This window comes from Telopea speciosissima, chromosome 1, assembly GCF_018873765.1.
Source record: "Telopea speciosissima isolate NSW1024214 ecotype Mountain lineage chromosome 1, Tspe_v1, whole genome shotgun sequence".
Classification (NCBI taxonomy): domain Eukaryota; kingdom Viridiplantae; phylum Streptophyta; class Magnoliopsida; order Proteales; family Proteaceae; genus Telopea; species Telopea speciosissima.
Genome location: NC_057916.1, coordinates 65,926,285 through 65,953,695, shown reverse-complemented (window position 1 = coordinate 65,953,695; position 27,411 = coordinate 65,926,285). Strand labels below are relative to the sequence as shown.

The 27,411-nt window shown below is 39.4% G+C and overlaps 3 protein-coding genes across 3 annotated transcripts in view; all 3 read left to right on the top strand.

Moving 5' to 3' along the window:
• Positions 1-490: 490 nt before the first annotated feature.
• On the top strand, positions 491-10,655 carry LOC122642243 (protein mago nashi homolog). The gene is made up of 3 exons (XM_043835688.1): positions 491-739; positions 871-1,047; positions 10,336-10,655. The coding sequence occupies exons 1-3, from the start codon at positions 524-526 to the stop codon at positions 10,393-10,395; spliced, it is 453 nt and encodes a 150-aa protein (XP_043691623.1). The 5' UTR covers positions 491-523; the 3' UTR covers positions 10,396-10,655.
• A 3,602-nt stretch (positions 10,656-14,257) lies between these two features.
• LOC122642237 (esterase OVCA2-like) lies at positions 14,258-15,793 on the top strand. Its single transcript, XM_043835676.1, has 6 exons — positions 14,258-14,731; positions 14,808-14,906; positions 15,007-15,048; positions 15,155-15,284; positions 15,418-15,519; positions 15,655-15,793. The coding sequence occupies exons 1-6, from the start codon at positions 14,264-14,266 to the stop codon at positions 15,756-15,758; spliced, it is 945 nt and encodes a 314-aa protein (XP_043691611.1). The 5' UTR covers positions 14,258-14,263; the 3' UTR covers positions 15,759-15,793.
• Positions 15,794-23,715: 7,922 nt separating this feature from the next.
• The window catches only part of LOC122648939 (vesicle-associated protein 2-1-like), a 40,119-nt gene continuing 36,423 nt past the window's right edge, over positions 23,716-27,411 (top strand). Inside the window, exons 1-2 of the mRNA XM_043842262.1 lie at positions 23,716-23,935; positions 24,060-24,174. Coding sequence (XP_043698197.1) covers positions 24,120-24,174 — 55 coding nt within the window. The 5' untranslated portion in view covers positions 23,716-23,935; positions 24,060-24,119. The remainder of the gene's footprint in view (positions 23,936-24,059; positions 24,175-27,411) is intronic.

Below are 27,411 nucleotides of genomic sequence, written 5' to 3'. Positions count from 1 at the left end.
TTGAACTCATACACTATTTGGAACATGAATTGCAGATGTGGGGATTGAATCAGGGTAGTTCAAACACTAACTCCATTTGATTTAGCAATTTGGGGAAGAAGGAGATCTCCGATTCCTTATTTTAATTGTTAAGAAAAAACAAAGAGTATATGTTGGGTTTGTGGATCTATGGGTAAAAACTAGTGATTATACCCTTTGCAGGAGATGATCTGAGTATTTTTAAATATGAGGGGGTGATTTGAATATCGATCCATTTTCAGGGGGTGTTTCATAAATTTCCTGAGTTAGTCTTGGCAATCTATACTCACAAATCAGTTGGTTCGATTTTGGTTTTAACCGGTTGGTTCAGGTTCGTTACATGGCTTTGGGTTAAGAGTCGTATTGACACCCTTGCGCAGTTGCGCTCAAGGTCCTTCGGCAGATATTCTTTGCGGCAAAGAGCACTTTTAAACTTGAGAGTCTTTACTTTTTTTGTTTCCAAATTTTTAGGTATTCTTCCTTACTCTTCAAAGGGAAGAAAGAGATGGCAGGGGAAGACAACGGTGAGTTCTATCTACGGTACTACGTAGGGCACAAAGGAAAGTTTGGACATGAGTTCTTGGAGTTCGAGTTTCGCCCCGATGGGAAGCTTCGTTATGCCAACAACTCTAACTACAAGAACGACACTATGATTCGGAAGGAAGTTTTCCTCACCCCTGCTGTTCTTAAGGAATGTCGCAGAATCATTGCTGAAAGCGAGGTATGTTCTCTCTCTCTCTGGGTTTTCTTTCTTAGGGTTTTTTTTTTTTTTTTTTTTCTCTATTTAGCCCTCTATTTCTTTCCCTTTTGATTGTTCGAGTTTGTGAACTTTGGTTGGATTTGATGCTTCAGATAATGAAGGAAGATGATAACAACTGGCCAGAACCCGACCGTGTTGGGAGGCAAGAGCTTGAGATTGTGATGGGGAATGAGCACATCTCTTTCACTACTTCGAAAATTGGGTCTCTTGTCGATGTTCAGAGCAGCAAAGATCCCGAAGGGCTTCGCATCTTCTATTACCTTGTCCAAGTAACTCTTTTTTTTTCCCCCCTTTTTATTGGCTTTCCTATGTTTGGGTTTTCTACCATTTGCTTTCAATTTGCATTCCATGGTTCAGTTTTTAAGAATCACTCTGGCATGATTAAATTTGGCATGATTAAATTTGTTATAGCAGAGACATAGTTCTTTTGTCTGAATATGGATGCTTTATCCTGCCAATGTAAAACGCATCACCCATACCCATTGCAACTCTAGAGTGTAGGAGGAGAACTCCACCTTCTAAACCCGCACGTGGGAAGAACTTAACAAATTAGGAATGTCTTTCTTCCTCTTTATGAAAGTTCTTTACTGTAGAAGAACTATTTGAAACATCCTTATATCTGTCTGCATGGTTTGCTTTAAAATATGTTACATCTTAACCATTCTTTGGTATTATATCTTCTAATATATGTACTGTAACGCATGTGATATGTGATCATGGGTCTTGAGTAATTACTCGTGGTATTATTCATTTCATGGTTTAGTAAAGGCCCTAAAAAACAAAAGGTGCATTATCCTTAGTTTATAAAATCCTGTTAACCTACTTACATGGGAAAGAAAATAGGTTATATATATTTCATTATTCGTGGTATTATTCATTTCTATTTTGAGTCTTAGTCCTAGTTAGCATTCCTATTTCTATTTGAGTCCTAGTCATAGTTAGAATTTATTTTCTGTCCAGCCTTAAAGGCTATATAGTGTAAGAGCTCAATTGAGCCCCCCACGATTTAATAAAGAAGAATATTGGTTTAATGCATTCCACTGTCCTGAGATAGGCTGTGAAGGTGAGGCTGAGATAGCCTTCACTAGTTCACTGCTGCTCTCCTTCGAGTGCATTCAAGTTGGTTCAAATTTGCTACTGCCGAGTGTGTGAAGATTCATAGCTCAATTATTCAGATCTGCTATCAGTTCAAGGATCCATTCAACAACAAGTAAGCATATAATCCCCAATCCCCCAAACCCTTCTTCTCCTAATCCTCTAACCTAACCCTAACTCTAAACCCTATATCTCTTCTCCTTTCACTTTCCCAAAACCCAAACCCTAAATCGATATCTATCTTAGTTTACATCTTTAACTCCATTAGAATTCTTCTAGACCTTCAATAGAAGACCCCTCCACATCAGCCTATTCTATCCATACCATCAAACCCTAAACTCCATTAAACCCTAATCCTAATTTCATCTAATATCCATTCTGCCCTAGCCGATTGCATTAAACCCAAGCAGATCCTGGTTCTGGTTCTAGTTGGCTTTATATCTATCTGGAATTACATTATATGCTATTGTGTTTCAATTATGATTTTGCATGGGTGAAGATGCTCATTTGTCTGCCTCATGCTAGTGAGTTGGTTCTGATTCTCAGGTTGTAGGATCTTTAGAGTGTTTTTTTAATAGATTATTAATTGTGGATAAGCTGTTTTATATGGGTGGATATGATCATACATCTGTCCTTTGTAGATATGGCAATCTCCAAATTCCCGGAGATGGGACATGGATATGTAAATCTGGTTGATATTAAGACCTCCAACCACTCATTGAGGTCTAGTGTTGAGAACCTTAACTTCATAGTTTCTTCTCTCCAGATTGACGCAGACGGAATATTAGATCTGAAAAATAATGGATCAGATCTGAAATGAGAGGGTTAAAAAAATAGAATTAAAGAGGGGGGAAAGGTAACCGCAGGTGATGGAGAAGATGAAAGGTCAGATGAAGTTGCAGGTTTAATGGATGATGGTGTAGGTTCAAGAGAAGAAGAGAAGGTGGGTTGAAAGTTAAAGAAGATAAGAGGAAGAAAATATGGGAGAGAGAGAGAACTCTCCAAATAAGGTGAGAGGGAAAAGGTGCTCAATGCACTACTTTGGCCAAAGGCTTTAGTTTTCAATCTTCAATTCAATCTCAATGTTACATTTGTTGGCTACAAAGGTAGTATTTAGAGAAAAAGTAACTCTTGAAGTAATAAAGGCCTAGAAACTAAAAACAAGAAAACATTAATTATGTCGACGTAGACTCTTTGACTATGATAGCAAACTGAAAAGACTCTTTAATGCACCTAGAAACTCAAAAGAACTCAATAACAATGCCTAGGAATTGGAAAAGGCAAGCGCTAAAAATAAATAAAGACTTAGGAATACTAAAAGACACATTAAAATATTCTAGTGGCTTCTTGGGCTAGCCTACGAGGCCCCCACCAGTAAAGAATCTCACAGGCCAAGGCTTGGCCAGCTTAACCCACGGCTGTGCTTGGTCTTGGGCCAAAAATGCCCTGCATCACGGACCATCATGGCATCCTTGCTGGCTTCCGTTGACAGATTGGCACAATCAAATAAAGGAAAGAGTCCCATGCAGTCTGGGTATTCTTCCAATTCTATCCCACAAGCTTTGCCTCACACTGCACCGCCACCGCCCCGACCATACAAAGGTGGTTGACATGATGATCCTCTTTGTAGAGCTAATAGAGGATGAAGTGGAGTTCCTCGATTTTTACTGGGATAACTTGGAACAATACCTCGTCCGGACCCATAACTTGGAGTTGTTTTTCCGATGGTAATGGGTTGACTGAGGCTCGTAAGCTTTTATTTGTTGAAGGCAAATTGAAGGGTATGACACGAGTCTTGTGGATCAGGTAGTACAACATAATCGGACTCAAGGCATCAGGTTGATAACTACTTGAGCTGAAATGCGAAAGGCCATGAACCAGTGGATTCTACCTACCAACTACAAGTAGCACATGCACCTCAAGTCACAACTAAGACATTATGGTATGAACCGTTAATGAATGTGGTCAAATCATTTGTCATTCCAAGTCGGTGGAGGGTGTCACGTCGATATTCGACATGCCGCCATGGCGTTGCCATGGCGGCATTCGACCATGTTTTATTTTTATTTTCTCTATTTTAATGTGTTAATAGATGTATACTCAAGCCATGTTTTATTTTTCTCTATTGTTTCTCAAGTTTTAAGAAGAAAATTCAGAAATCGAAGAAGAAATCGAAGAGGGAAAGAAGAAATCGAAAGAAATCGAAGAGGAAGAAGACAGGAAGAAGAAATCAAGAAGAAATCGAAAGAAATTGAAGAGGAAAGAAGAAATCGAAGAGGGAAGAAGAAATCGAAGAGAAGAAGAAATCGAAGAGGAAAGAGAGTCGAGGAAGAAATCAATGGCGTGGTGCCATGCAGCCTCTCGCCAGACGCCATGACAACTATGGGTCAAATTTTATTACTTAGCTACTCAATCTGATTTTGAGTGGGATGAAGAGGTTTTGGTGGCGGTTTTTGGTAGCACTGTTTCATAACGGATTACACCCTCAGATCAGAGTTGCATTGGCGTCTAGTCGACTGCTTGCGATGTAGGACGCGATACAAATGGCATATTAGGTGAAAGGCATTCTGAAGAGGCCTTACAATTAGAGGAGCTTTCCAGACACACACTCTAAAGGTGACAATACAAGCAAGCACCCTCCACCAGAGAAGTCCTTCTATAAGTCACAGGTCGGCGGATCATCTATGGCATCTTCAAGGCCAAACTATCCTTACTCTATACCTCGAGGTTGTGGTTATGTCAGATCCTATGTGATGTTGAGGCTACGACTCAAGTGTTTCATGTGCAAGGGGTACGAGCATATTTCTTCTCATTGTCCCATCTGTTCAGTAGCTTACATTGACAAAAGATTCTTTTATACCTTTGCTCTAGAAGGGCAACAGAATCCTGTGATAGTTTGTTTGAAGGTAGAGTGTGAACCTGATGAAATCAACGATAATGATAGTAATGAGGAGCGACAACCTTGCCATGTTCTTTGTCCTATTTTGACCACTCACAAGGTTTCTAACGAGGAAGATTGGCGCTGTAGTAGTATTTTCCGAACCCAAATGAAGTGCAACAACTTACTGTGTAGCTTGGTGATTGATGAAGGTAGTTGCACTGATGTAGTCTCTGAAGAAGTTGTTCGTAAGCTTGAATTGCAGATAGAGCCAAATCCAAATCCCTACAAAGTTGCATGAGTGAATGATACCAATCTCAAGATTACTAATAGGTTCTCACATACTCTATTGGTGGGTTCATGGATACAGTGCAATGTGGCCTCCTACCTTTGAAGATGTGTCACATTCTTTTTGGACGACTATGGTTGTTTGATAAGAAAGCGCAACATTGTGGGTATGTGGATAACTGCTCTTTCAAGCACGGAGGCAAAGAAATGAGCTTCTTCCTGCCAAGGACCTCCCCGAAATTCAGCTTAAGAAGGTAGTGGGTGCGTTCCTCCCCCAAGGAGTTGATTCAGATGGCATTCTTGGTCCTTATCCAAACTCGACGGAGTCGAGTTCTTTTCAGAGAAGGAGAGTTGATGTCATAGTGCTATCATAGTTGAACCAACAAGACTGGATTTGGCGGCCCAAAGGTGGAACTGACCTTATCCTTTCTTTTGATAGAGTTTCAGTCCAATTTGGATTTTTTAAAGTGGTGTTATTTAGGAGTTCTATTCCTTAATTTTTGCTTCTGTGTTTTTCATTATCTAGTAAAGGAGTTGTTTGCTATTGTCTATACCTTTCCTATGGCTAATCTGAAATAGCTTTTCTATGAATGAAGGTTAGGGAAAACAACCCCAACGACTTTGACTATTCATCAAGCTATTTCTGTTTTGAAGTCCTATGGTGATGCAGTTCTATTGTTGCTATGATGATTCAACAGAGTCTATTGTGTTGATTCAATAGGTGGGTTGGTGGTGATTCCAACCTAGGCCACTGGTGGTGATTCCATTGGACGTAGCCCACTCTTCTTTGCTTCTTTATTCTCTGTTTTCTTCATCAATCTACAGGGCAGAACTTCTAATCCCGGTGTATGCTTTTTATCTCAAAGCTTTAGTTTGATTTGATTGTTTAAGTGCTTATATCATGCTGGTTTAACTGCTGTTCATTTGTAGTTATTCATATAACAATAATTATATAGCAAGATCTGCAAGTTCTGTCCATTCTGGTCGGATCTTCAGTTTATTGAGTTTCCTTGTCCAAGTGAAATTCCTTCATATTTCCCAATTTGACCATCAGAAGTGGTTGAGTTTTTGATTGGTTATTTTCCTTGTTAAGCACACCCTTTGACCAGACTTTGAGGCCTATCTAAGTTTTACTTAGTGAGATATTGGTTTCTGCATATGCTGGTTCTGGGTTGCAAGTTTCTGATTTCTGAAACAGTTATATATGGTTTGTGTTTTCAGTTTAATTTCTACTGAGTTTTCTGATATTCTATGATTGCTTGTTTGGGTTAATATTATATGTTGGTTCTGGTTTCTTTATTTATTTATGATTGAGCCTATAGACTTAAAATAAGATGGATGAAGTGGAGAGGTGTGTTTGGAGTGTTGTGTGATCGACGTATTCCTTTAAAACTTGAAGGAAAATTTTGTAGGACAATCATACGACCGTTTATGATGTATGGTGCGGAATATTGGGCAGTTAAGAAGGATCATATAATTAAACTCAGTGTAGCCGAGATGAGGATGTAGAGATGGATGAGTGGGAAACTAGGAAGGATAAAGTAAGGAATGATTATATTAGAGCTGATTTGGGAGTAACTCCGTCGTTTGAGGTGGCATGGCCATATTCAACGGAGGACTTTGGATGCTCCAGTACGGATGAGTGATTTGATTCCGATTGAAGCAACTGAAAGAGCCAGAGGCAGACCTAAACTAACCCTAGGAGAAATGGTGAGGGAAAACTTGCATAGCTTAGGCCTTGTATCAAGTATGACCTCGAATAGAGCCGTTTGAAGGGCAAGGATCCATGTAGCTGACCCCATTTAGTGGGGATCAGGCTGCGCTGTTGTGTTGGTTCTGGGTTCTGATTACCCAAAGTGCTCATCGATTAGCCAATTTATTGAATCCTATTCTAATAGTGATTCTGTTGTAACTCAGCATCCAACCTTTGGATTAGCCAGAGTTTTTGATATTCTGTCCTACCCGAATACCACCTTGGACTTGAGTTGCTTGCAGATCTGATTCTTTGATTTGATTTAAGAATATTTTTCCTTACATCTGTAATTTTCCTTGGTCTATGTTCCTGTTGGACTATTGGTTTTCTAACACCTAGTATTAAGTGGACTTGACGTAATGATGGAAGATGAGTCCAAGAGCGAGCACGAAGTCAAGGATACTACAAGAAACTGTCAACATTCAAGATGTTATTTTTGAAGAAGTAGAGTTCGTGTTACCACCTCAATACTTTGGCGAGAAAATCCCCATGGTTGAGGACTTTATTCCTACTATTTATACACAACCAAATTTATGTTTGGGATGGTCAAAGTTGCTACTCACATGTTGTTTCCCCCTCGTCACTGCAAAACTTGACATCGAGTGTTTTTTAAGCCAGGGATAATTGATGCACAGATAAAACACAGAAATGGGCTTATTTAGTGGAAATAAGCCTTGGGTTCGGTTTTATACATGTTGGGTCTTTGATCCAATGGGTATTCATTGTAATGAGCCATTTTAATAGGCCTAAAATATGGGTAGGAGGTAGGAATAGGAGATTTACTTCATTAGTTTAGCTAGGGTCCAATTTCTTTACTTTTAATTGTTATTAAAGTTTTTTAGTTGAGTTTGATTAGGTCTCTATGAGTCTAGCCTTGTTTTAAGCTACTTTATTTTAGGCCGAGTTATAGTAGTAGTAGACTACCTCCAAGGTAGGCTATTGTCTAAAGGAGTTTTAGGCCTAGTTTGATTCCTGTTTTGAGTTTTTTTTTTTATTTTGTTTTATTTAAGTATATGTATGGGTTATGCCTTGTAACGAATTTGAGGAATGAATTATGGCTTTTGCGTCCATTGTTCTGTGAGATTCAAAATAACTTGCTGTGAGATGCAGTGAGAACTTTGGTGAGATACTAAGGAAGGTTGGTGGGATGCCAGCTCTGAGGATCAGGTGGGATTTCTGATTCATATCTTCTTTATTCAATCAAAACTAAAACATGTTTTTTTTTTTTTTCCGGGTTTTCTGTTCATCCCTTGTTTCAGGTTTCTGGTTTTCTTTTCTGTTCATGCGCATGCTTTGTTTCTAGTTTCAGATTTAATTTTACAGATTCTTATCACTCTTAAGTCAAGTTTGGTTCTAGTTTCAGAATTGGTCTTCCATTGTTCTCTGAGTTCTTTTATCAATCTTGTTGAAGTTGTGGTGACATTTAGTAGTGTTGTGATGTTTTAGTGGTAGTGGTGACATTTATAATTTGTGGTAGTATATAGGCTTATGTTTGAGTCACAGTGTTGTTTAGAAAGTGTGGTGGTGTTAATTAATTGATAGAGTAAGTCAAGGGTATTAGTGCCATTGTAATGGATTAGGATATTACTGCTCACGATTGGTTAGATAAGCCAAACCATGAGCTATTTTCCCCTTCTTAGCTCTCTCTCCCTTGGTTTTCTTCTTCTGCTTCATAGATTCTGGTTGTATTATTATTATCTGATTTTGTAATATGGTATCAAAGCAATGAAGAAGAAAAGATGGGGGGAAAAAAACTGAAACCCTAGTTGTTGAAACATGAAAACTAGGGTTTCTTGTGCTGTAAAGATTTGATTTTTTTATGGAGAAATTTCTGCTGTTGTTTTTTTTGTTCCAGCTGTTATTGTTTCTTAGCCTGTTGAGCTGCTCCGATGGATACCCTGTTTTCCCTTCACTTTCAGTCCACTTAACTTCTTCATAACTTCGTATTTTCTACTCCGATTGATCCTAAACTTGATATATCAGTCCCTGACATCAAAACTCATCAACTTGCTATGGTTCTGCTGCTGCTGTTTATTTTGTTCCAGCCATTAACATGTTTGTTTCTAACCCTGTTGAGCTGCTCCCACGGATACCCTGTTTTCCCTTCACTTTCACTCCACTTAACTTCTTCATAACTTCATATTTTCAACTCCGATTGCTCGTAAACTTGGTATTTCAGTCTCTGGCATCAAACCTGCACACTTGTGTAAGAGAGATAAGATCTCTACTTAACCTTCCAATCCTTGCAAATCCCTTCAGTATACTTAGTGAAGTTGTGGTTTTCTAAGATAACACATCCATAGCATGCCCATGACGCTGTTTTGTATGTTAGCCCTCTATTTGGTCTGCCTTGAATGTTGCAGGGCATCCTTTTTTTTAAATCTATTTCGGGTTTGAAAGCGTACTTGTGGAAAATAGCAGATTTCACTTTGAAGTGCTGTAGCTGGACAAGATTTCTTTCCCATATTTTGGCTTCCTGTGGAGCTCTTACTTGTGAATGATTCCATGAAAAGTTGTCATTGCAAAGAAGCGAGATATTTGTTGTTTGGAAAATAATGCACCTATTTTTTATGGAAGAGTCGCTTTATGAAGATTTGGAAAAACTTCAAACTATTATATATCACTGTAAAAAATTCTGACTGAAGTAATTAAACAGGTAGGGACTACGGACTAGACCTTTCAAAAAAATGAACCAAACCCTGTCTAATGGCCTTGAAGCTCTGGCATTGTAGATGTGAGATTCTGAAAAAAGATGCACCAAGAGTCGAGATGAAAAACCATGCTAGACCACTGACAGTCCTATTTTCGAAGCCTGAAAGCAACCAAGGTTTAACTGGACCGTGATTATGAGAGACTGGGAGGACAAGATTAGAGGTCCCCTGATGATTCTCTTCTGACAACCGCCAAGGTCGGGGCTCAGAAACCGGTGGCTCTCTTCTAGTGCATATTTAGTTGGGGATGGTGTGGGGTATAGAGGTCATCAGAATTCGGGTCCCACTAGCGGCATCCTTAGGCTGGGGTTGCCCTTGAAGATCACTGAGAGAGTGACACCTATGGTACAAGATTGCATACGCCTTAATGGTGCATGACAAAATCATGATATGGCTGATATCTGCAGCCAAGTAGACGAGGGTTTGGGCAAGATTTCTTCGTTAGGTGCCTGTCCTGTGGCAGGTATAGCGTCTCAATCAGACAAGCTAAGGCTGATTATGTGTTTCAGAATATCCTTACTGCATTTTCTTAATCTGGTATACTTGATACATGGTTTCAACGGACTTGGTGTGCTCATTATCACCATTTGGCATTTTGGTGTGTTTCTTTTCTCTGTGCACTTGATGTTCCCACCTATTCACTTTTTTATTTTTGGCGAGTTAACCTGTTTTTGTTTTGAGAGAGATTCGTCTGAGAACTTTTTGTATCCTGTTTTGGGTTTATTCAGATACAAGCCATGCAATGCCATATTTCCTATCATTTTTAATATTAAATTGTACGGAGTTTATTTTTGCAACTTTCGTAACGCAAGGTTTCTGTGTGTTTTTGCAGGATCTTAAGTGTTTTGTGTTCTCTCTTATCTCTCTCCATTTTAAAATAAAGCCAATATAAGCGAGGGGCAGAGCTTTTGCTGCAATGACCCAAGATTCCTGAGGAACTATATTTTGGTTTTGATAGGTACCAGGATAGATAGGCATCCATGTTGCTTTCTTGCCCTTTTTCCAATTTAGATTTTCTCTGTTTTTATATCCTTGTTCTTATTACTTGACTATTGAATTGTTTGGATGGTGAAGGTGGTTTGGAAGTAGCTGTTACATAATCTGTACTTTGCCCATACTTACACATTATTATGAAATTGAAAGTTTGGTGAAGAAGTATTTTACTGTTTGTTTTCCCTACATCTTTCTTATGTTATTTTGAGAAGCCTTTGACTGCTGCTCCTCTTTGCCAATAGCTGTATGAGCATATATTCTGGTTGGGAACAGTTGTGGCCTTGTGGGTTTCTATTCCATATCTGTAGTGTTTTAGGAAACAGATCCTCTCCAACGCCAACTCCTCTCCAACCATCTATACAACAGCGTGGAGGACTTGGACACACGGCCTCAGGTGGTGGGATGGATTCAAGTCCTCCCAGCCGTTGGATGGATGGTTGGAGAGGAGTTGGAGAGGATCTGGATCCGGTGTTTTATGGCTAGTTTCTTTCCTCGACATCTAATTCATGGAAACAGCTACTTTGTGATGAATCGCAATTAACCTTTTTTCGGACCAATGGACGGGACAGATTGTGATTGAAAGTCATTTTTTTTTTTTGTGTTGGCAAAATAATAGACTTTAATTAAAAAGAAAAGAGCAAACATTGTCTGGATACAAGGATGCGCTGGTGATTTTGTCTGGCACTTAAAGCTAGGTTGTGAGCTATAGAGATAAAGGAAATGGTTTTTTTTTTTTTTTTTTTAATATTTACAAAACCAAAAGTTTTGACAGCAGGATGTATATCCCATAATAAAGTGAAGATTTCCCATGGTCATTTCAAAATATCTATTATAAGCCAACGAATCAGGTCTTCGCAATCTGTCCATATCTCCAAGTTCTTATCTATCAAGCCTTTGATACAATTTATGCCTTGAAGGAGGCCTCTTACTTCTGCTTCTTGTGCAGTTCTTGTGAAACCAAAATCCATACAAGTCAGGGTAAAAGAATGATTTAAAACAGCTATACAAGCCCAACCAGTTTGACATATATTATATGAGAAACTTCCATCACAAATTAAAGTAATTACATTCAGTTGTATGCTCGCCAAGTATGGGTCCAGAGATGGTTTGTAGGCATCTGTTACTCTAGATTGAAAGTCATGTTTATGGGCTTGCAAAGTTCTGCATTATGTATTGTGATTTGTTAAGCTGTTCAGTGAGTATGTTAATTGTACAGCACCACCGCAGGACAACGGAGATGGCGATGAAGACTCATTTGATTGAAAGATTTATAAGAACATTAAGAGATGATATAGATTTTTTAAATCAAGATTTGAGGGTCTGTTAAAGATTAGCAGATTGATTATGGACACCATGCATGGTATTAGGTTAAGACTAGTTGTCTGGGTTGATTGTATGGGCTTTTGGTCTTTATATTTGAATCAGAGTCCAGCAGGAAATAACCAAGAGGGAAGGAGTCATATGATGCAGATTAGAGAAGCTAGAAAACCAAGGGGTAGATAAAAAAAAAAGTCTTCAGTAGAAGGGCTAAGAGAGGAGATAAATAGCTTTAGTTGGCCAGAAGGATGGGTATAAAGAGAGTAGAATGGCTAAACAGGATATGAATGCCTTTGATTGATCAATACAAATAATTGGGAAGAAGTTTAGTTGAGTAGAGTACAGTATTTTTTTTCTCCCGAAAGTTTTCCTTTACCTGTAGAGCAGGGTTCAGCCTCCATCCTAGGGTTATTAATATTCCTCCCCTCCCCCCTCCCCCCAACCGTCCTCTTATTGCATGAAGTCGATAATAACCCCCACCTTTTGCGCAATGCCCTCTCAAGACCATTTGCAGGCCTCGGTCCAGTGACGACTGTGGTCGAAGGAAAACATGGTCAAGTAGAGTACTTTTTAAACCAGAATCTGTTATGGAAAATTGTTGGTAATGTTCCTTTAGTTCTATACAAACACATTATCACAATGGTGAGTAAAATGGCATGGGGTGAAACCATGAAATGACTCGGCCAAGTAGTTAAATTTGCTTTTAACAATTAGAATAATGGGGTGATGTTCTCTACCTGGGAGCGTCATGGGGCGCAGGCTGCACCCAGACACATGGGCAAGACGTGGTGATCATTGCAGCCATTAAGGGGGCAGGGTGGTCATTTCACCCACCCCCATGTGTCTTGGCACATCATGTGCCTCCAATGCTGAGAACATTTCCCCTATAATAATATATGGTTATTCAAAAACCCAGAATTTTCCGATTCAAATTGAAGAACTGAACTTCATGCAAGAAAAAGTGAAGAACATGTGTACTCTCCCATTGCCTTAAATTTCAAAATCTTTGTTTTGCAATGTGGCAAATTTCATTATGGCAGAAACTTGACATGTGACCAAAGAACCTAGAGGGAATATTTATCGTATGCGGTTACCTGACCGGTGCGGTTCCCTAGTGCCTCTCACAAGAAGAGGGTGGACCCCACTCGGTTAGAGTGTTCAGTCAGATGCCCCGGGTGGATCCCACCCCCCTCTTGTGAGAGTCATTAGGGAACCACACTAGTCAGGAAACCATAGACGATAACGATTCCTCCATGTCCACAAAATTTGGGATCAATCTTATCTAGTAGGCGTGGACACTCAATGGGGGTATTGAGAAGGTTCTTACAAAAGGCGTGTCAATGGAGTTCCTATAAAATAGATTTTGTGAGATTCTCAAAACCCATGTTTTAATTTTGGCAAATTTTTAACGAGGGGAAAGGCTTCCATCGTTTCCACTTTCCATAGGCTCCAAAATCATCCTTTTCTTTAAAACAAAAAAGTAACGTTCAACTTACAAATTAAATTCTAAAATACCCGTACATTTCACATGGTTTTTGTTATTTTTATAATTTATATGCGCGTGTTTCAGATAAAGTTCTCAAATCGTTTACCATTATAGTTTAAGCCCTTAATGTGAATAGGGATACTTTGTCCACACCTAGCATCAAACACCCCATAGTATGGACTAACCAATACATGGACCCTTATGGATTCCTCAGCTCTTTAACCGGGCCTACCTCAACTTGGATTAAAATCCTCTCCAATTCCTTGAATGCCGAGTGCAGTGCAATTTGGGGTTGAGAGGTCGATACCTGGCAAGTGCAACATCCAACCTTCCGAGATCAATTGAGTCAATTTTTTTCTCTTTCTTCTTGAGCTTGGTATTGTTGAATGTCGTGCCTGCCATATGTCGAGTTCTCAACCCCAACGTGCACCGCACTGCTCCCCATTGTACTTTTAAGAAATTGGAGAGAATTTTTTCCCCCTCAACTTGGTCTAACTTTAGCCAGGCCCAACCTTGCTGATTTGCCACATAACAGCTTAATTGGCACTTCAAAACCAATCCATACAAAACCATAGCCCAACCCATCACATATAGGGGTGTAAATGAATAGCGGAAATTTGTTTCCGTATCTGTGTCCATATCCGTTTAGTATCATCCGAATCCGTCCGAAAGCTAAACGGATGTAGATATGGATAAGCTATAGCTATCTGAAAATCTATATTTACATGTAAACGGATAAAATATCCGATCCGAATCCGTGTTCGTGTCTGTTTAGCACTATCCGAATCCGTCTAAAAACTAATTAGATGTGGATGCGGATATAGCACTGTATCCGTTTACATCCCTAATCACATAATCCAAAATCTAACTCAACTCGGTTGGACCAGTAGATGGTCAAACCGTGTGGTTCGTAATAGGTCTATTTATGAATTACAAATTCTCCTCCTCTACATCAGCCGAAATAATGATTGGATTATCACGCGGTGTTCTTGTAGCTTCGTCGGCCAACACAGATGATTCCAACTCATTGACTCACGTTAGATTTAAATTTTCAAATAAGCCCACAACCATTGAAACCAGAAGAAGTCCAAGTCAAAGGCCATCAGATTCTTCTCCACTTGTCATCGTCTATAAAAACCTTAATCGGAGATCCTCCAGCTTTAGTGGAAGACGGAAGAGAATTTTCGTTTTGGAAGAGATGGGTTCAATGGCAAAGCAAGAACTGTCCGAACAGAGGAAACTGAGATTTTTGTGTCTTCATGGCTTTAGAACGAGTGGTGAGATCATGAAGAAACAGGTCCACAAGTGGCCGAAATCGGTTCTGGAGAAGATGGATCTTGTTTTCGTCGATGGGCCTTTCCCTGCGGAAGGGAAATCTGATGTTGAAGGCATATTCGATCCTCCATATTACGAATGGTTCCAATTCGACAAAGTAAGTTACTCATCGTCATCGATGTTTTTTTCGCATCTGAGGAATTTGAATTTGAAATCGTAATTTTGGAGTTTAGGATTTCACGGAGTACAGGAACTTCGACGAATGTCTCGCTTACATCGAAGAGTGCATAATCAAGCACGGACCTATTGATGGTCTCATGGGTTTCTCCCAGGTTTTCCATTTTTCCTTCTTCGTTTCTCTCAGTTTTTCTTGATTGTTATACATGAGCTAACGTTCTGTTTGATCGGTGGTGTTCATGACGAGTGTTTCAGGGAGCAATTCTCTCCGCTGCTTTGCCAGGTCTACAGGCGAAGGTTCCTATTCTGATTCTTTTTTCTCTTCCAAAACAAATTTAGGTCTGAAACCGTGTAAACGTGCAACACTGATTGAATTTCTGGTTTAAAATTTGAAAAAAAACAGGGGATAGCTCTGGGGAAAGTTCCGAAGATAAAGTTTCTGATAGTAATTGGAGGAGCGAAGTTCAAATTGGCTTCAGTGGCGGAAAACGCTTATTCCGCTCCCGTTGACTGTCCCTCCGTCCATTTTCTTGGTACCGTTTCTTTTTTGCTCTCTCTCCAGCAGACCGGCAAACGTGGGCCAACCACATTTGGACCAGTGAAATTAAACAAGTAAATTAGAGAGTTCCAAGTATAAACAATATAACTATTTGGGTGTGATTTCAGGCGAGACGGACTTCTTGAAGCCACACGGTATTACATTGTTGGAGTCATTCGTCAACCCCGTAACGATTCATCATCCCAAGGGCCACACAGTGCCCAGGCTTGGTATCTCTCTCTCTCTCTCTCTGTATTGATTGATGACAAGTTTAATTTCAATATTATTTGATTACTCTCTCTCTTGATTGATGACAAGTTTAATTTCAATATTATTTGATTTTTCTCTTTTTAACTTCCGTTCAGATGAGAAAAGCTTGGAGTTGATGTGGAGCTTCCTTGAGAACATTCAAAATAAGTTGTCTGATCATGAATCTTCCTCCAAAGAAGAAGAGAGGACAGCAGTTTGAATTGGATGACTCTAAATCTCCATTCTTTGAGATTGAATGGTTTTTTTCGATTTTCCCCATTGGTTGTAACGATTCAAATTCTCTTCCGTCGAACGTACCTGCGATTCTAACAATAGCAATCCCCTTCTTCTTTTTATTTTTTTTCTACTTTTGAGGTGGGATGTTTTTTTTTAGGGGGAGGGGGGATTATTTATTATGTAGGTGGCCATGCTATTCAATTTATGAGTAAGCTTTTTTAAGGCTTGTATTCAGTTTATACTCATGTGTAGCCAGATTACTAACGTTTTTTTTTTGAGAACAAAACAAATACAATTAAAATCAAGGGCAAGAAAATGCTAACCGGTCGTGTAGCCCATGCACCAGTGCAATAGCCAATGAAAGTGTGCGCATAGGCATTGGTTTAGATGTAATTTTCAATTTTACTGGGGGCTGAATGGTCTTTTCACACAAAGGCATTGGTTTGTGTCTAGGCGTAGAAATCACGCTAACCAGGCGATAGGTTAGCTCTCTTTTTCTCTAAAATAACATTCATACTAACGACTCCTTTCAAGTGAGTTGTACAAGCCCTTTTTGATAATCTATAAGCTAGGTAGAAATATTGTTCATGTTTACGATCTTGAAATAAGCCAAAGTTCTTGAAATCTTCAATAAAGAGGAAAACAACTCCCAAGGCCTACACTCATGATGGTGCTAATATCAATCCACCTTCTCATATCCCCAATATTTGTCCATACGTTTAACTTTGTGAATTGCTCGAATCCCTTTGCCTGTGTTTCTTGTGAGCATTCTATTATGTGTAGACGTTGAATTTTGTCACCCCCCTGGACGATGTCGACAACTAGATGTTGATTAACATAGTATCTCTCTCGAGAAGGACACACCCCCACAAACCACCTAGCTTACCCCACCGTGACCCCGATAAGGTTCCAATAAACGATTCAAAGTGCAAAATATTTGACGCTAGCCAGTGGTGCAGAAACAACTTTAAAAAGATTATCGGAAGTCCCCCCCCCCCAACACAAAAACAGTGTTAACACTTGTTTTGAATTTCAAAATTTTTTTGGACCAAAACATGGACCAACATCTCCTCCATTGGATATTTCTCGGAAATACGAATCCAACGGTATATTGCACGGAAAAATCCGATGTTTTGGCGCTAATCGACGCCCAAAACTGCAAAATAGCTCATTTTTGGGGCCAAATAGAGATCTGAAGATCCATTTATGGATCCATAGATCTATGGAAGGGTTCCAACGGATCCGCAAAACCTTTTTGGATCCATTTAGCATTTTAGCCCTAAAATATCCTATTTTGAACCTATAAATAGCCCCCTCCTAATGAATTGTAATATGAATTTCTCTACTCCAAAGCCATTTTTGAGGATTTTTCGCTTGTTTTAGTGTTATTTTGACACCCCGATAACCCTTTCCCCTGCGGCTAGTCCTTCAATAAGCCCCTCGATGTCCTGAATCCGCAAGAATAGGAACCTACCTGATTTATCCTAGAAGTGCGTATGTGATCCACTTCTAAGCCCAACCTTTTTTAGGGGGTATTTCCTTCAAGAGAGAGAGAGACAAATAGTCAATCCCCCTCCAACAGTCGGGGTTCTGCCCAAATTTCATCAACGAAGTACACCTGATAAGTTGAAGTTCTACCAGAATTTCATCAATAAAGTTCTCCCAATAAGCCGGGGTTCTACCCGAATTTCATCAACAAAAGTTCGTTTGATAAGTCGAGGTGCTATCAAAATTCTGTTGATAAAGCTCGTTTGATAGAACCGAAGTTCTGCCAAAATTTTTGTGCAAAAGTTCACATAAGAAGCAAGGAATCTTTCCTTTCCAGTCCTCGTTCAGGGTCGTACTCATGGATGTTCACCCCTCATTTATTTTAAATTTGGCATAATGTAGGTCTTTAAAGTAACATGTTTTAGTGTAAATATTAGTGTGTTTGCTTCTAATTAATGTGGAACTTGTTTCATGATCTCATGTATAAATATTAACCTTGCATGTTGGTATAGAACATTTTACGGGAAAATATCTGAATCTTAGTATCTAGCAAAAGAGCTCACCGGCTAAACCTTCTATATCAGTAACGACATCTTATCCATACTAAGCCCATAAAAATCATAGCTATATCCTTAGGTTTTGGTGACCTATCGGTTCTAAGCCCAAAAACTTGGTGACTTCTTTTATTTTTAAATTGTGCATCTCGCACCCCTCCATCATGTTTCATTTGAGTCGCTAATAGGGATCAACCCACAGAAGGCACTATCAACACCCACAAAGTGTCTTGCACGCGCGTTGAACCTTACATTATGTCATAATCCATATAATCCCAAATAAATTTATGATTAAATAGTATTAAAGCAGTTCATCCATCCTCTTCATTATATGGACTAAAGCTGCCATTAAAAATCAAGATTGGATGATTTTGAGATTAAAAGCTTAAGTAATCATCAAAAGAACCAGAAGGCCTAGTAAGAGAATGGTAAGAGATAGTAGGAAGTTGATACACTAATTCTAGCCCAAGATCCCATCGATTAACATTAGAAACTACAGCCAAGGGGTTAGGAGAATAGTGGCCAAAATTAAATTGATTACGTACCATCCATATAAAATAAAAAGTGATAGAAGCTATAGAAAAGATTCTATGTCGTTCAGAACTATGAAATTCATTATATGAAAAGAAAAATTGAAACTAAGGAGAAGAGAATTACCTTGGAAAGCTTCAGTTTTCATGCGCAAGGGCCCTGTAAATCACACATACTTAAAAAGTTTACAAGAAAGAAAGACATGTCAATCAGATTTATCAGCAACATGACGCAACTCACAAGTTTGATCCAAGAATTTGGATCGTCTACGGCCTGCCTGCCCGTAGCAGCCGTAGCAGCCTCCTAATGAGGTGAGGTGCAATGACTGTCTTACCCCTGCCCGAGCACCTTTTGCCCGAACAAGGGTAAGGCGGTCATTGCACCGCGCCTCATTAGGAGGCTACTACAGGCAGCAGGCCGTAGACGATCCTGATCCTCTTGATCCAATTGAATAAATGGAGCCAATTTTTTCTTAGTAGTAACTACATCTATTAAAACCTTCCAAGCAGTCACCAAAAAAAAAACTTGAACTTTGGGTGGACTTTGAGTTTACACAAATACTTTCCATATTTTCTTAAAAAATGATGATTCCTATTGTTATTTGCAGATAAATATGACGCGATAAGTTTTGAAAGTCAGCAAACCATTAAGAGATAGTGGTGAAACAAGTAATAAAGTATTCCAAAAATACTAGTTTATAAGAACCTGTGCCCATTGAGATGAAGGAGAAGATAACAATCTCTAAGCTAAGTTAATGATAAGAGATTGATTATGGATGAACTAGTACGAAACTTTAATCCTCCTATTAATTTTGGTGACACAAAGCGAAAACCAAGATAAAAGTGTAAATTTTCTTTCCACCATTTGCTTCCCTATCCAAAAAGCAGAACATATAGAGTTTCACACACATTAGCATGAAAAAGAAAGCATGACATTAAATAAGCTGGAATTGATTCGAGGACATATTTTATAGGAATTGCCCTACCAACTTGTGAAAAAAAGAAATTTTCCAATTTTTTTATTATGTTTTTAACTCAACTAACTAACTAAATAAGATAAAGACTAAGAATTTGACCTATCAATCAAAATCGGAGTATCAAATATATCGAATTATGTTTTATATCACATACACCTAATACTTTATAAACAAATGATCTTATATCTAAAGATATAGACTTACTAAAAAGGACCGTAGACGTTGGAAATTGCCACCCCTCCCGACAATGATGATAATGGGACATGAACGATAATCGACATCACTCCTTGGAGCCAATCTAACCCAAAATCACCAAAAATGCCGAAACCCAGGCCAAACTAGAGGGGGACATCCACGGTGTCGTGAGCGTCAACATACAGGCAATTCCACGGTGCCGCGGTCTTGCCTGTGGCACCACGGATGACCAGGGTCCCCCTATTAATAGGGGTGCCCTCCTCCATTTGAAAGGGGAGCCCAAGCACGACCCCACATGTTATCTCCTTCATTCTTCTCCTTGTGAGCCCCATTTTTCCACCTTTTCAAACCCCCCCCCCCTTTAAGTTTCAATTATTCTCATATTCGAACTAGGTTCCCGTAACTCCGTCCATGAGCCCGATCACTCGGAATTCCATTTTCCACATTTCCTACCTACATCTATCTTATATAGCCGTTACTTTGTTTAGATATAAGTAGCAAAGATCTCATTTTTAGCTGTTACTCTATCCAAAACCCGAGTAAGGAAAGTCTCATTCTCAACTGTTACTTTGCCCAAAGTCTAAGTAATGAAGACACCATGTTTAGCTGTTATTCTGCCTAAAAGTCTAAGTAACAAAATCTATCTCATATAGCTCTCATTCTGTCTGATAAACAGGAGGTGAGCCGATCTCCCGTCTCCACTTGAGTTGGGAGACAACCACTATTCCGTATTTTCTGTATTATTGGTATGAAGGTATATTTTTCGTAATTTTCTTCACTTTAGCACAATGTAGATCATTAAAGTACTTTGTATTAGTGTATATATCAGCTAGAATAGTTCATTCTAACATAGTTTTGATTTATTAAAGTGGGTCATGTTAGGATGCATGTAAATTTTTTTTAATGTTTAAGTGACATTTCATGAAATTGATGCATATCATTCTAGCTTTACATGTTAGCATAAGATACGTCATCAATGGAGAATATTCGACATCTGGCATCTAGTAGAAAAATCGGTCTGAGCAGGCGAGATGGAGTGCTAATACCTTCCCACTCTCGTAATCTGACCACTTACCCATTCTCTGACCAGACCATATGAAATCATGTAGCCCTTTCTACCTATCCCGGATGGGGCTACACCCATGAGATCCTAACCCTAGGTGGCGACTCCATTTTTTTTTTTAATGTATGAAACATGATCCCAAACCCCCAATTTTTAATAAACTAAAACCTTATGAATCCATTTCTCTGTTGCCAAGGAACCACGGGAACCAACGGATCCCACCCACAAGGCGGAGAAACCCGCATTCGGAGGTTGTGGTATCTATAACCTTGCTTTTCTCAAAATTAATTTTTCGGCCCGAAAGGTCTTGAAATAAATCAAGAATAATCACAATATAATTCTTATGAGCTCTACAAAAAAAAACAAAAACTAAATGTATCATCTGCAATTAATGTATGCGTTATTTCAGGATAGAATCTATAAATTTAATACCTCTAAATGAATCCATATCTCTATAAACATTAAGAGGTCAAGAAAAGCTATCCATTATAAAAATAAAAAGGTATAGACTAGGAGGGAAACCTTGCCGAATTCCCCTAGATAGCTAATAAGTTCGAAGTAACTATCTTCAAGTTTTATAGAATATGTATAGGACGAAACAAGATAACTTATAATGTTGCACTATTTAACACTAAAACTTTAGAATGCAAAGATTCCCCTTAAATAGCCACATTCCAAATGATCAGATGCCTTAGACGTATCTAGTTTTAAAGTTAGCCAATCCCATTTCCCCTTCTATTTTCTAAGAAATGGAAATATTTCATGAGCAATTATAAAATTATCCATGATTTGTCTACCTTTAATAAAAGTAGCTTGGAAAGGGAAAATATTTTTTTTCCAAATCCATTTTAAATCTATTAGCTAATAATTTAGAGATTATTTTATAGAAAACTATGAATAGCGTAACAGATCAAGAAGGTGGGTAGGGCATGTTGGCCCTTGCATATGGGTATTGTCCCAAAGCCATGATCAACTTTTAATTTTTAAGGGATAGGTAAGTATTGATTTGGGTGTTCAGTGAACTCCGACAGGCTAAGCGGACACTCAGGCAGTTAAAGTATATTGGAGGTCATTTTCTCAAATGGATTTGACAATAGAGGATGCGTGTAATAAACTCCAACAGGCTAAGCCATACATGTCAAGTCCAAGCTAGTGGCATTGTCGATCGAATCAGCCACCAAAAGAGGAGTTTCAGGAGGAAGAGGGAAAGGGGCAAGAGAAGGTTGGTGTCTCAGAATCCATGGATTAGTCCATGGGTTTACAGATCACCATGGCTAATTCTGATATGGAGCCCTTTAATAAGGATTGGACGAGCCCAAATAAGAGAATTCCATCCCCATGAACTCTAGAAGAAGAAACCACATAAATAAAATCAATGTCCGAAAAGTATTTAGCATTCATAATACGAGCCACTGTCATGCCTTTTTAGTGACCAGTGCTTGATTCATGAACAAGGATTGCTTAAGATTGAGACCTCCAGATTTCTTTAATTTGCAAATAGTGAGTCTTAGTTTTGTGCAAATTAAGAGCTTGGACCAAGAATGAGCAATTAGTGTCAAGGATCTGTTGAAAAACCTGAGATTCTTGTGAAGTAGCTCTGCCAAGCAGGCTTAATACCACGGATACATTTTTACACATAGGGTAAGGAAAGTTGGGAAGAGAGTACTTACAAAAGCACACAAAACAAAAAAAAAGGTAAGAGGAGAGAGGGTTCCCTTGTCGAAGACCCTTAGAAGGTTGAGAAATAGAAAAGGGGAAGCCATTCAATAAACCGTCAATTGTGTAGTTTCAACACAAAACAGACCCAATCAACATGAAATCCATAAGTGAATATAGCCTGATCTTGACCATTCATCAAAGATAACCCTTAGAGATCAAATATGAGAAAATGACAGGATTTGTCTTGATTAGATTGGACTCGCTTGACTCATCAGATTTTGAAGAGGGTATATCGAGTTGAAAAAACCTGTTTTCCTACAACAATAAAAACAAATAACAACAAACTCAGCATTATTCTAACCTACTGGGGCTGGCTACATGGGTCCAAACAAAACAAAATAGAAAAAAAAGACAAAAGAAAGATGAAAGAGGTAATTGACAAATGAAGGATGAAAGATAAAGACAAATGGAAGATGAATGATAAAGGTAGGAAGAAAGAGGCACAACCCAACAAGATAGAAAAATCTCAGCTAAATTGGGTTTGCTACACCAACTAGGCTTTTTGTTTAGTTCTCGTCGTTTAGGAACTCTAACTCACCGCCTAATCCAATTGATTTACCTTTCGAGGTGAGATCCATCCCATCAGTATCGTTATAAGTGATCTTTCCCTCACGTTCTGCTATAGCAGAATCCCCCCGAATCTAAAGCTGCTTGGCATTTCAACCCAGTTCCAACAATGCATTTCTCGGATCGAGAAAGTGGCTTTCAGCTCTCTTGACCTAGGGCCCCAAAAAAAAGGAGAAAACATCAAGTAAGTTCGCTGGCTACTTCAAATCTGTGTCTAATTCTGCTTCAAAATCCAATGCAAAGTAATGGAATCGAAATTCCAAATTAAGTGATAAAGGTTTTGTAAAATCTTCTAAGATGTTAATTGGTAAAAGGATTGTGGTTGGTTGAATGTATTTATCAAAATAACCCAATCCTTTTTGGGTAAGACCTATGTAGAAATATGCTACCGATGTGAATAAAGCTATCCTTGCCTTCCAAAAGATTTTAACCGATGTCATACTTGGTTAAGAATCTTTTTTATGGTAATGATCCATGTAGCCGTTCCCATTCAGCTGAGATTTCCTAGGTTTTTCTTTTTTTTTTTTTTTTTTGGGAGACATTTCCTTTCTTTTTGGGTTGTCGCTCTTTCCTCTGAGTTGCATCCTTCCTTCCATTTTACTTTATTATGCTGAATTCCACTTTGTTGATGACACCAGCTTTTTATGTTGGGTGATGGATGAAAGTATGTAGGGGTATTTATGCCAATAAACTGTATCCGAACGGTCAGCTATTGCAGTACTTGCGTCATAACTCATAATGTCCAACACGTGTTCATTCCTCGCACCCTTCTGCGGAACCTTTGTAGTTTGTGTAATCAAAACAGTCACGCTCGCATCCTTTTCGCGGCTCGTGTGAAGGACAATGAAGTTTGAAATGAGAGCTACACCGCCACAAGGAAGTACTCCTCTCCTCTCCCATCGATTCGGATGGTGAAATTTCCTTCTATTTCTGAAGAAATCAGACATGGAAACCGACTTCCGCGGGCGCATTGTTCGATTAGTAGTATTTGGACCGAGCAACATTTCATTTCTTACCACTAGTTCCACCGCATTCCAATGGAAACTCTTCTTCTGCCACAAATTTCTGTGAGTGTTGTTTGTTCCTTAATTTCCGTAAATGTCCTGCTTGTGTCTTTTGGTTGTCTCAGAAAGTCGTCCCTAGAGATAGTCATTTGTTTAAGGTTTCGGAATTTTGGCATTTCTATGATAGTTTTTTGGTGATTCTAAGGGTTGATGTGGATTCGTCATCAATCTCGATCTCGCTGCAATCATGGGTGGTGGTAGCCAGTTGATATCTGTTCATCCGGACGAGTTGAGGTTTGAATGTATGCAAACTTATCTCTGTTTCCACTTTCTTATATCCCTGTTCCTTGTTGCTTCCATTGCATGAATATCGACGCAGTTCCTTGAAGACGGTATGTGTAGAGCTTGAAACGGATTGAACTCGTTGTTTCATTGCTACTTGACGTGGGTGATCTTTTTGTTCTACATTTCTTGTCATTTTTTTGTGGGCAGAGAAACCCCTAAAAAACATTTTAAAAAATAAAAGAAAAGCCAATTAGGAAGCAGGAAGAAAACCTTATATCTTTTCTAAAGACAAGGGTTGATGTATATTATGAATCAATCGATGGTGATTGCATTTCTACTCACAGAAGCTGTTGTTCGAGTCTACAATATCTGTACCCAAACTCAGAACATGCCAATTTGGGCTCTTGAACATGATAAGATAAAATCCAACCATGTCCAATATGTGAAATCATGAGCATAGATATTCAAGGATCCCTTGCCCCTGCAGTTATGGGCTCTGCTCTATTTGTGTGCCTCACTTGGATTTCTTTAGTTGTGTTCACACCATTGACTGTTCTTTTGTTCTGCTATAGTTTGCTTATGGGAGCAAGAGAGTGACCAAGTGGTTCTCAAGAAAGGGTGGTCACGTAGCTTAGAACTACTGTCATATGGTGTATTTATGCTGAACATAGTTGCCTACATCAAGTTCACTTTCGTACTTTCTGCTCCAGTTTTTAGCTTTGATACCAAATTACTAAATTCTGGAAATGACAAAGGATTAATTGCATGCATTGAAAATCATTGAAGGTGGAAAAAATTTCGTCTGGCTAGCAAGTTATGATCCAATATTACCGTGAGTCAGTGACAATTATAGATGAATCTCTTTCCTTGTTCATGTTTAATAAAACATTAGAACTTGACCTTTCATATGATATACTCATATTGAATTCTTGCTAGTGAGAACCAAACCCTCCAAAATTTTGAACGTCAACCCTGGGTAGAACAAGGTTTTATAGATCGGTATCGGATCGTCTAAATTGCCCAATCTGGATTGGTATCATTCTGGAACTGTGATCTGGGATGGGAATGGATCATTGGTGTAGTGATCTCTGCTATCTTAATATATATATTTTTTGTTTGAGTCATCTGTATTGTCACAGACCTACTCAATTGGGTGTCTGTGCGGCACTCACTAGCACACGATGGCTAAGAGTAAGCCTAAACAAGCCACAAAAAGGAAAAGAGGGAAGCAAAGCAAAGTCACACAGATGGAAGGAAATCAAAGCACTTTCATTCACTGAAGCAAAGCATTATAACCTAGCTCTCTAAAGGGGATCACCAGGCGAAGTGTGTAGTAGGACAATGATCCTTAGGCCACCAGCATAGGGGCAGGCAACCAAAGACACTCCTTGACAACCTGTCACTCCCCTACAAGGTAACTTGTAAGCTCTTTAGGGATTTCTAGAAGGAGACATGATCCCCCCTGAAAAATCATACTCGTTGCAATTTAATAACAAAAATACCATTAGACATCACCCCCATGCCATGGCTAGCTCTCGAGCCCCACCTATGCCACAACAATAGGCCATATGAACAGTGTTGGACAAAACGATCGTGACATTCTCCCCCGCTTGGAATGTTGACACCCTCGTCAACTCCTCTTCAAGGTACTCTTCGATCCTGTCGGGGAAGACTAGTAAGGATGATGCTAGCTCCCAACTTGCTTCTGACTTTGGTAGGCCCTTCCATTTGACTAGATACTTCATTAGTGAAGGCTTGTTGGGTAGAACCTACATCTGACGCTTAGCTACAATGTAGTCGACTTCTCTTGTTGGGGAAAACTTCACAACTGCTGGTGGGCGCTTTGAACTGTTTCGAGTTGGGTCATCTAGATCAACATGGTATGGCTTTAAACAACTAGCATGGAAGACTGGATGAAGTTGCTTGAGCTATGTGGGGAATTGTAGTCGATACGAGACTTTGCCGACCAGTTTGATGATGGGAAAGGGACCTTCGTAGCGATGTACTAACTTCTCATGTGTGCCCCGAAGCAGCTTTAGTAGCTCTGGACGAAGTTTTTCAAGAACCATATCACCAGTGTTGAACCTGTCAGGTATCCTTTTCTTATCAGCCCACTTCTTAATGCGGTAAGCGGCCCTATCAAGGTAGGCCCTAGTCATTTCAACATTGTCATTCCAATGTTTCATAAATCGATGAGCTACAGGGTTGCTTCCTTTGTAACCAACAGCCAACATGTGTGGCGCCAATGGTTGTTGGCCATTGACAAGCTCAAAAGGACTTTTGTGACTGCGGAGCTCTGCTATAGGTTGAAACAAAATTGTGCAACGTCTAACAAGTTCACCCAGATCTTCTGATTGGCTTGCTCGAAGTGTCGTAAGTAGTCTTCGAGGAGGGCATTGAACTGCTCCGTTTGGCCCTCTATTTGGGGGTGGCCACTGGATGTGAAGTCTAGCTGAGATCCTAAGAGTTTGAATAGTTTAGACCAAAACTTTGCAGTAAACCTTGGATCTCTGTCACTCACAATATTTTGAGGGATGCCCCAATACTTGGACCACATTCTTCATAAACAGGTATGTCGTCTCCTCAGTTGAGTGGGTAGGAGCAGGGGAAACCATCGAAAATTTGTCTACCACTAAAAGCACAGATCTGTACTCCCCCACTTTTGGTATGGAACAAATGAAGTAAAGTAAGAGACTTTCCCAAGGTCTTTGGGGTATTGCAATGGTTCCAAAAGACCCAGGGGTTTATTTCTCTCAACCTTGTCTTGTTGGAACACCAAGCAAGTCTTGACATAATCCATCACATCATCTCTCATGCGGGGCCAGTAGTATGCTTTCTCTAACAAGGCAAATGTGTGGCGCTAACCAGGATGTCTGGTCCATGGAATGTCATGGCATTCCTTGATCAGCTCCTTCCTTAAGTTCCCTGAACATGGAATATAAAGACGGCTTACTTTGGTGTAGAGAAGTCCATCCCTTCCCAAATCCATTTGGTTCCTCCAGCTTTTATTAGGGCCCAAAGGGTTTGAGCTTGGGTATTGGTTTGTAGCTCTTCCTTGATCTTATCCAACAAGTTTGTGCCTGCATGACTCGTATACCACCTTGTCTTTTGCTGTAGTGTTGTAAGTTAAGCGTTGCGACTAAGGGCATCTGCAACATTATTCATTTAGTCAGGTTTGTACTCCACGGACATGTCAAACTCATAGGAATTCTTGCCAGTACGCCTGTTTGTGAGTCAGCTTCTGTTGGGTCATA

What these genes read in the sequence shown, in the direction of transcription:
- LOC122642237 (XM_043835676.1), top strand. Translation starts at nt 14,264, where the DNA reads ATGATTGGATTATCACGCGGTGTTCTTGTAGCTTCGTCGGCCAACACA. An exon ending in AATGGTTCCAATTCGACAAA is followed by an intron (nt 14,732 to 14,807) that starts GTAAGTTACTCA and finishes TTTGGAGTTTAG; the next exon opens with GATTTCACGGAGTACAGGAA. An exon ending in CCACACAGTGCCCAGGCTTG is followed by an intron (nt 15,520 to 15,654) that starts GTATCTCTCTCT and finishes ACTTCCGTTCAG; the next exon opens with ATGAGAAAAGCTTGGAGTTG.
- LOC122642243 (XM_043835688.1), top strand. Translation starts at nt 524, where the DNA reads ATGGCAGGGGAAGACAACGGTGAGTTCTATCTACGGTACTACGTAGGG. An exon ending in GAATCATTGCTGAAAGCGAG is followed by an intron (nt 740 to 870) that starts GTATGTTCTCTC and finishes TTGATGCTTCAG; the next exon opens with ATAATGAAGGAAGATGATAA. An exon ending in TCTTCTATTACCTTGTCCAA is followed by an intron (nt 1,048 to 10,335) that starts GTAACTCTTTTT and finishes GTGTTTTTGCAG; the next exon opens with GATCTTAAGTGTTTTGTGTT.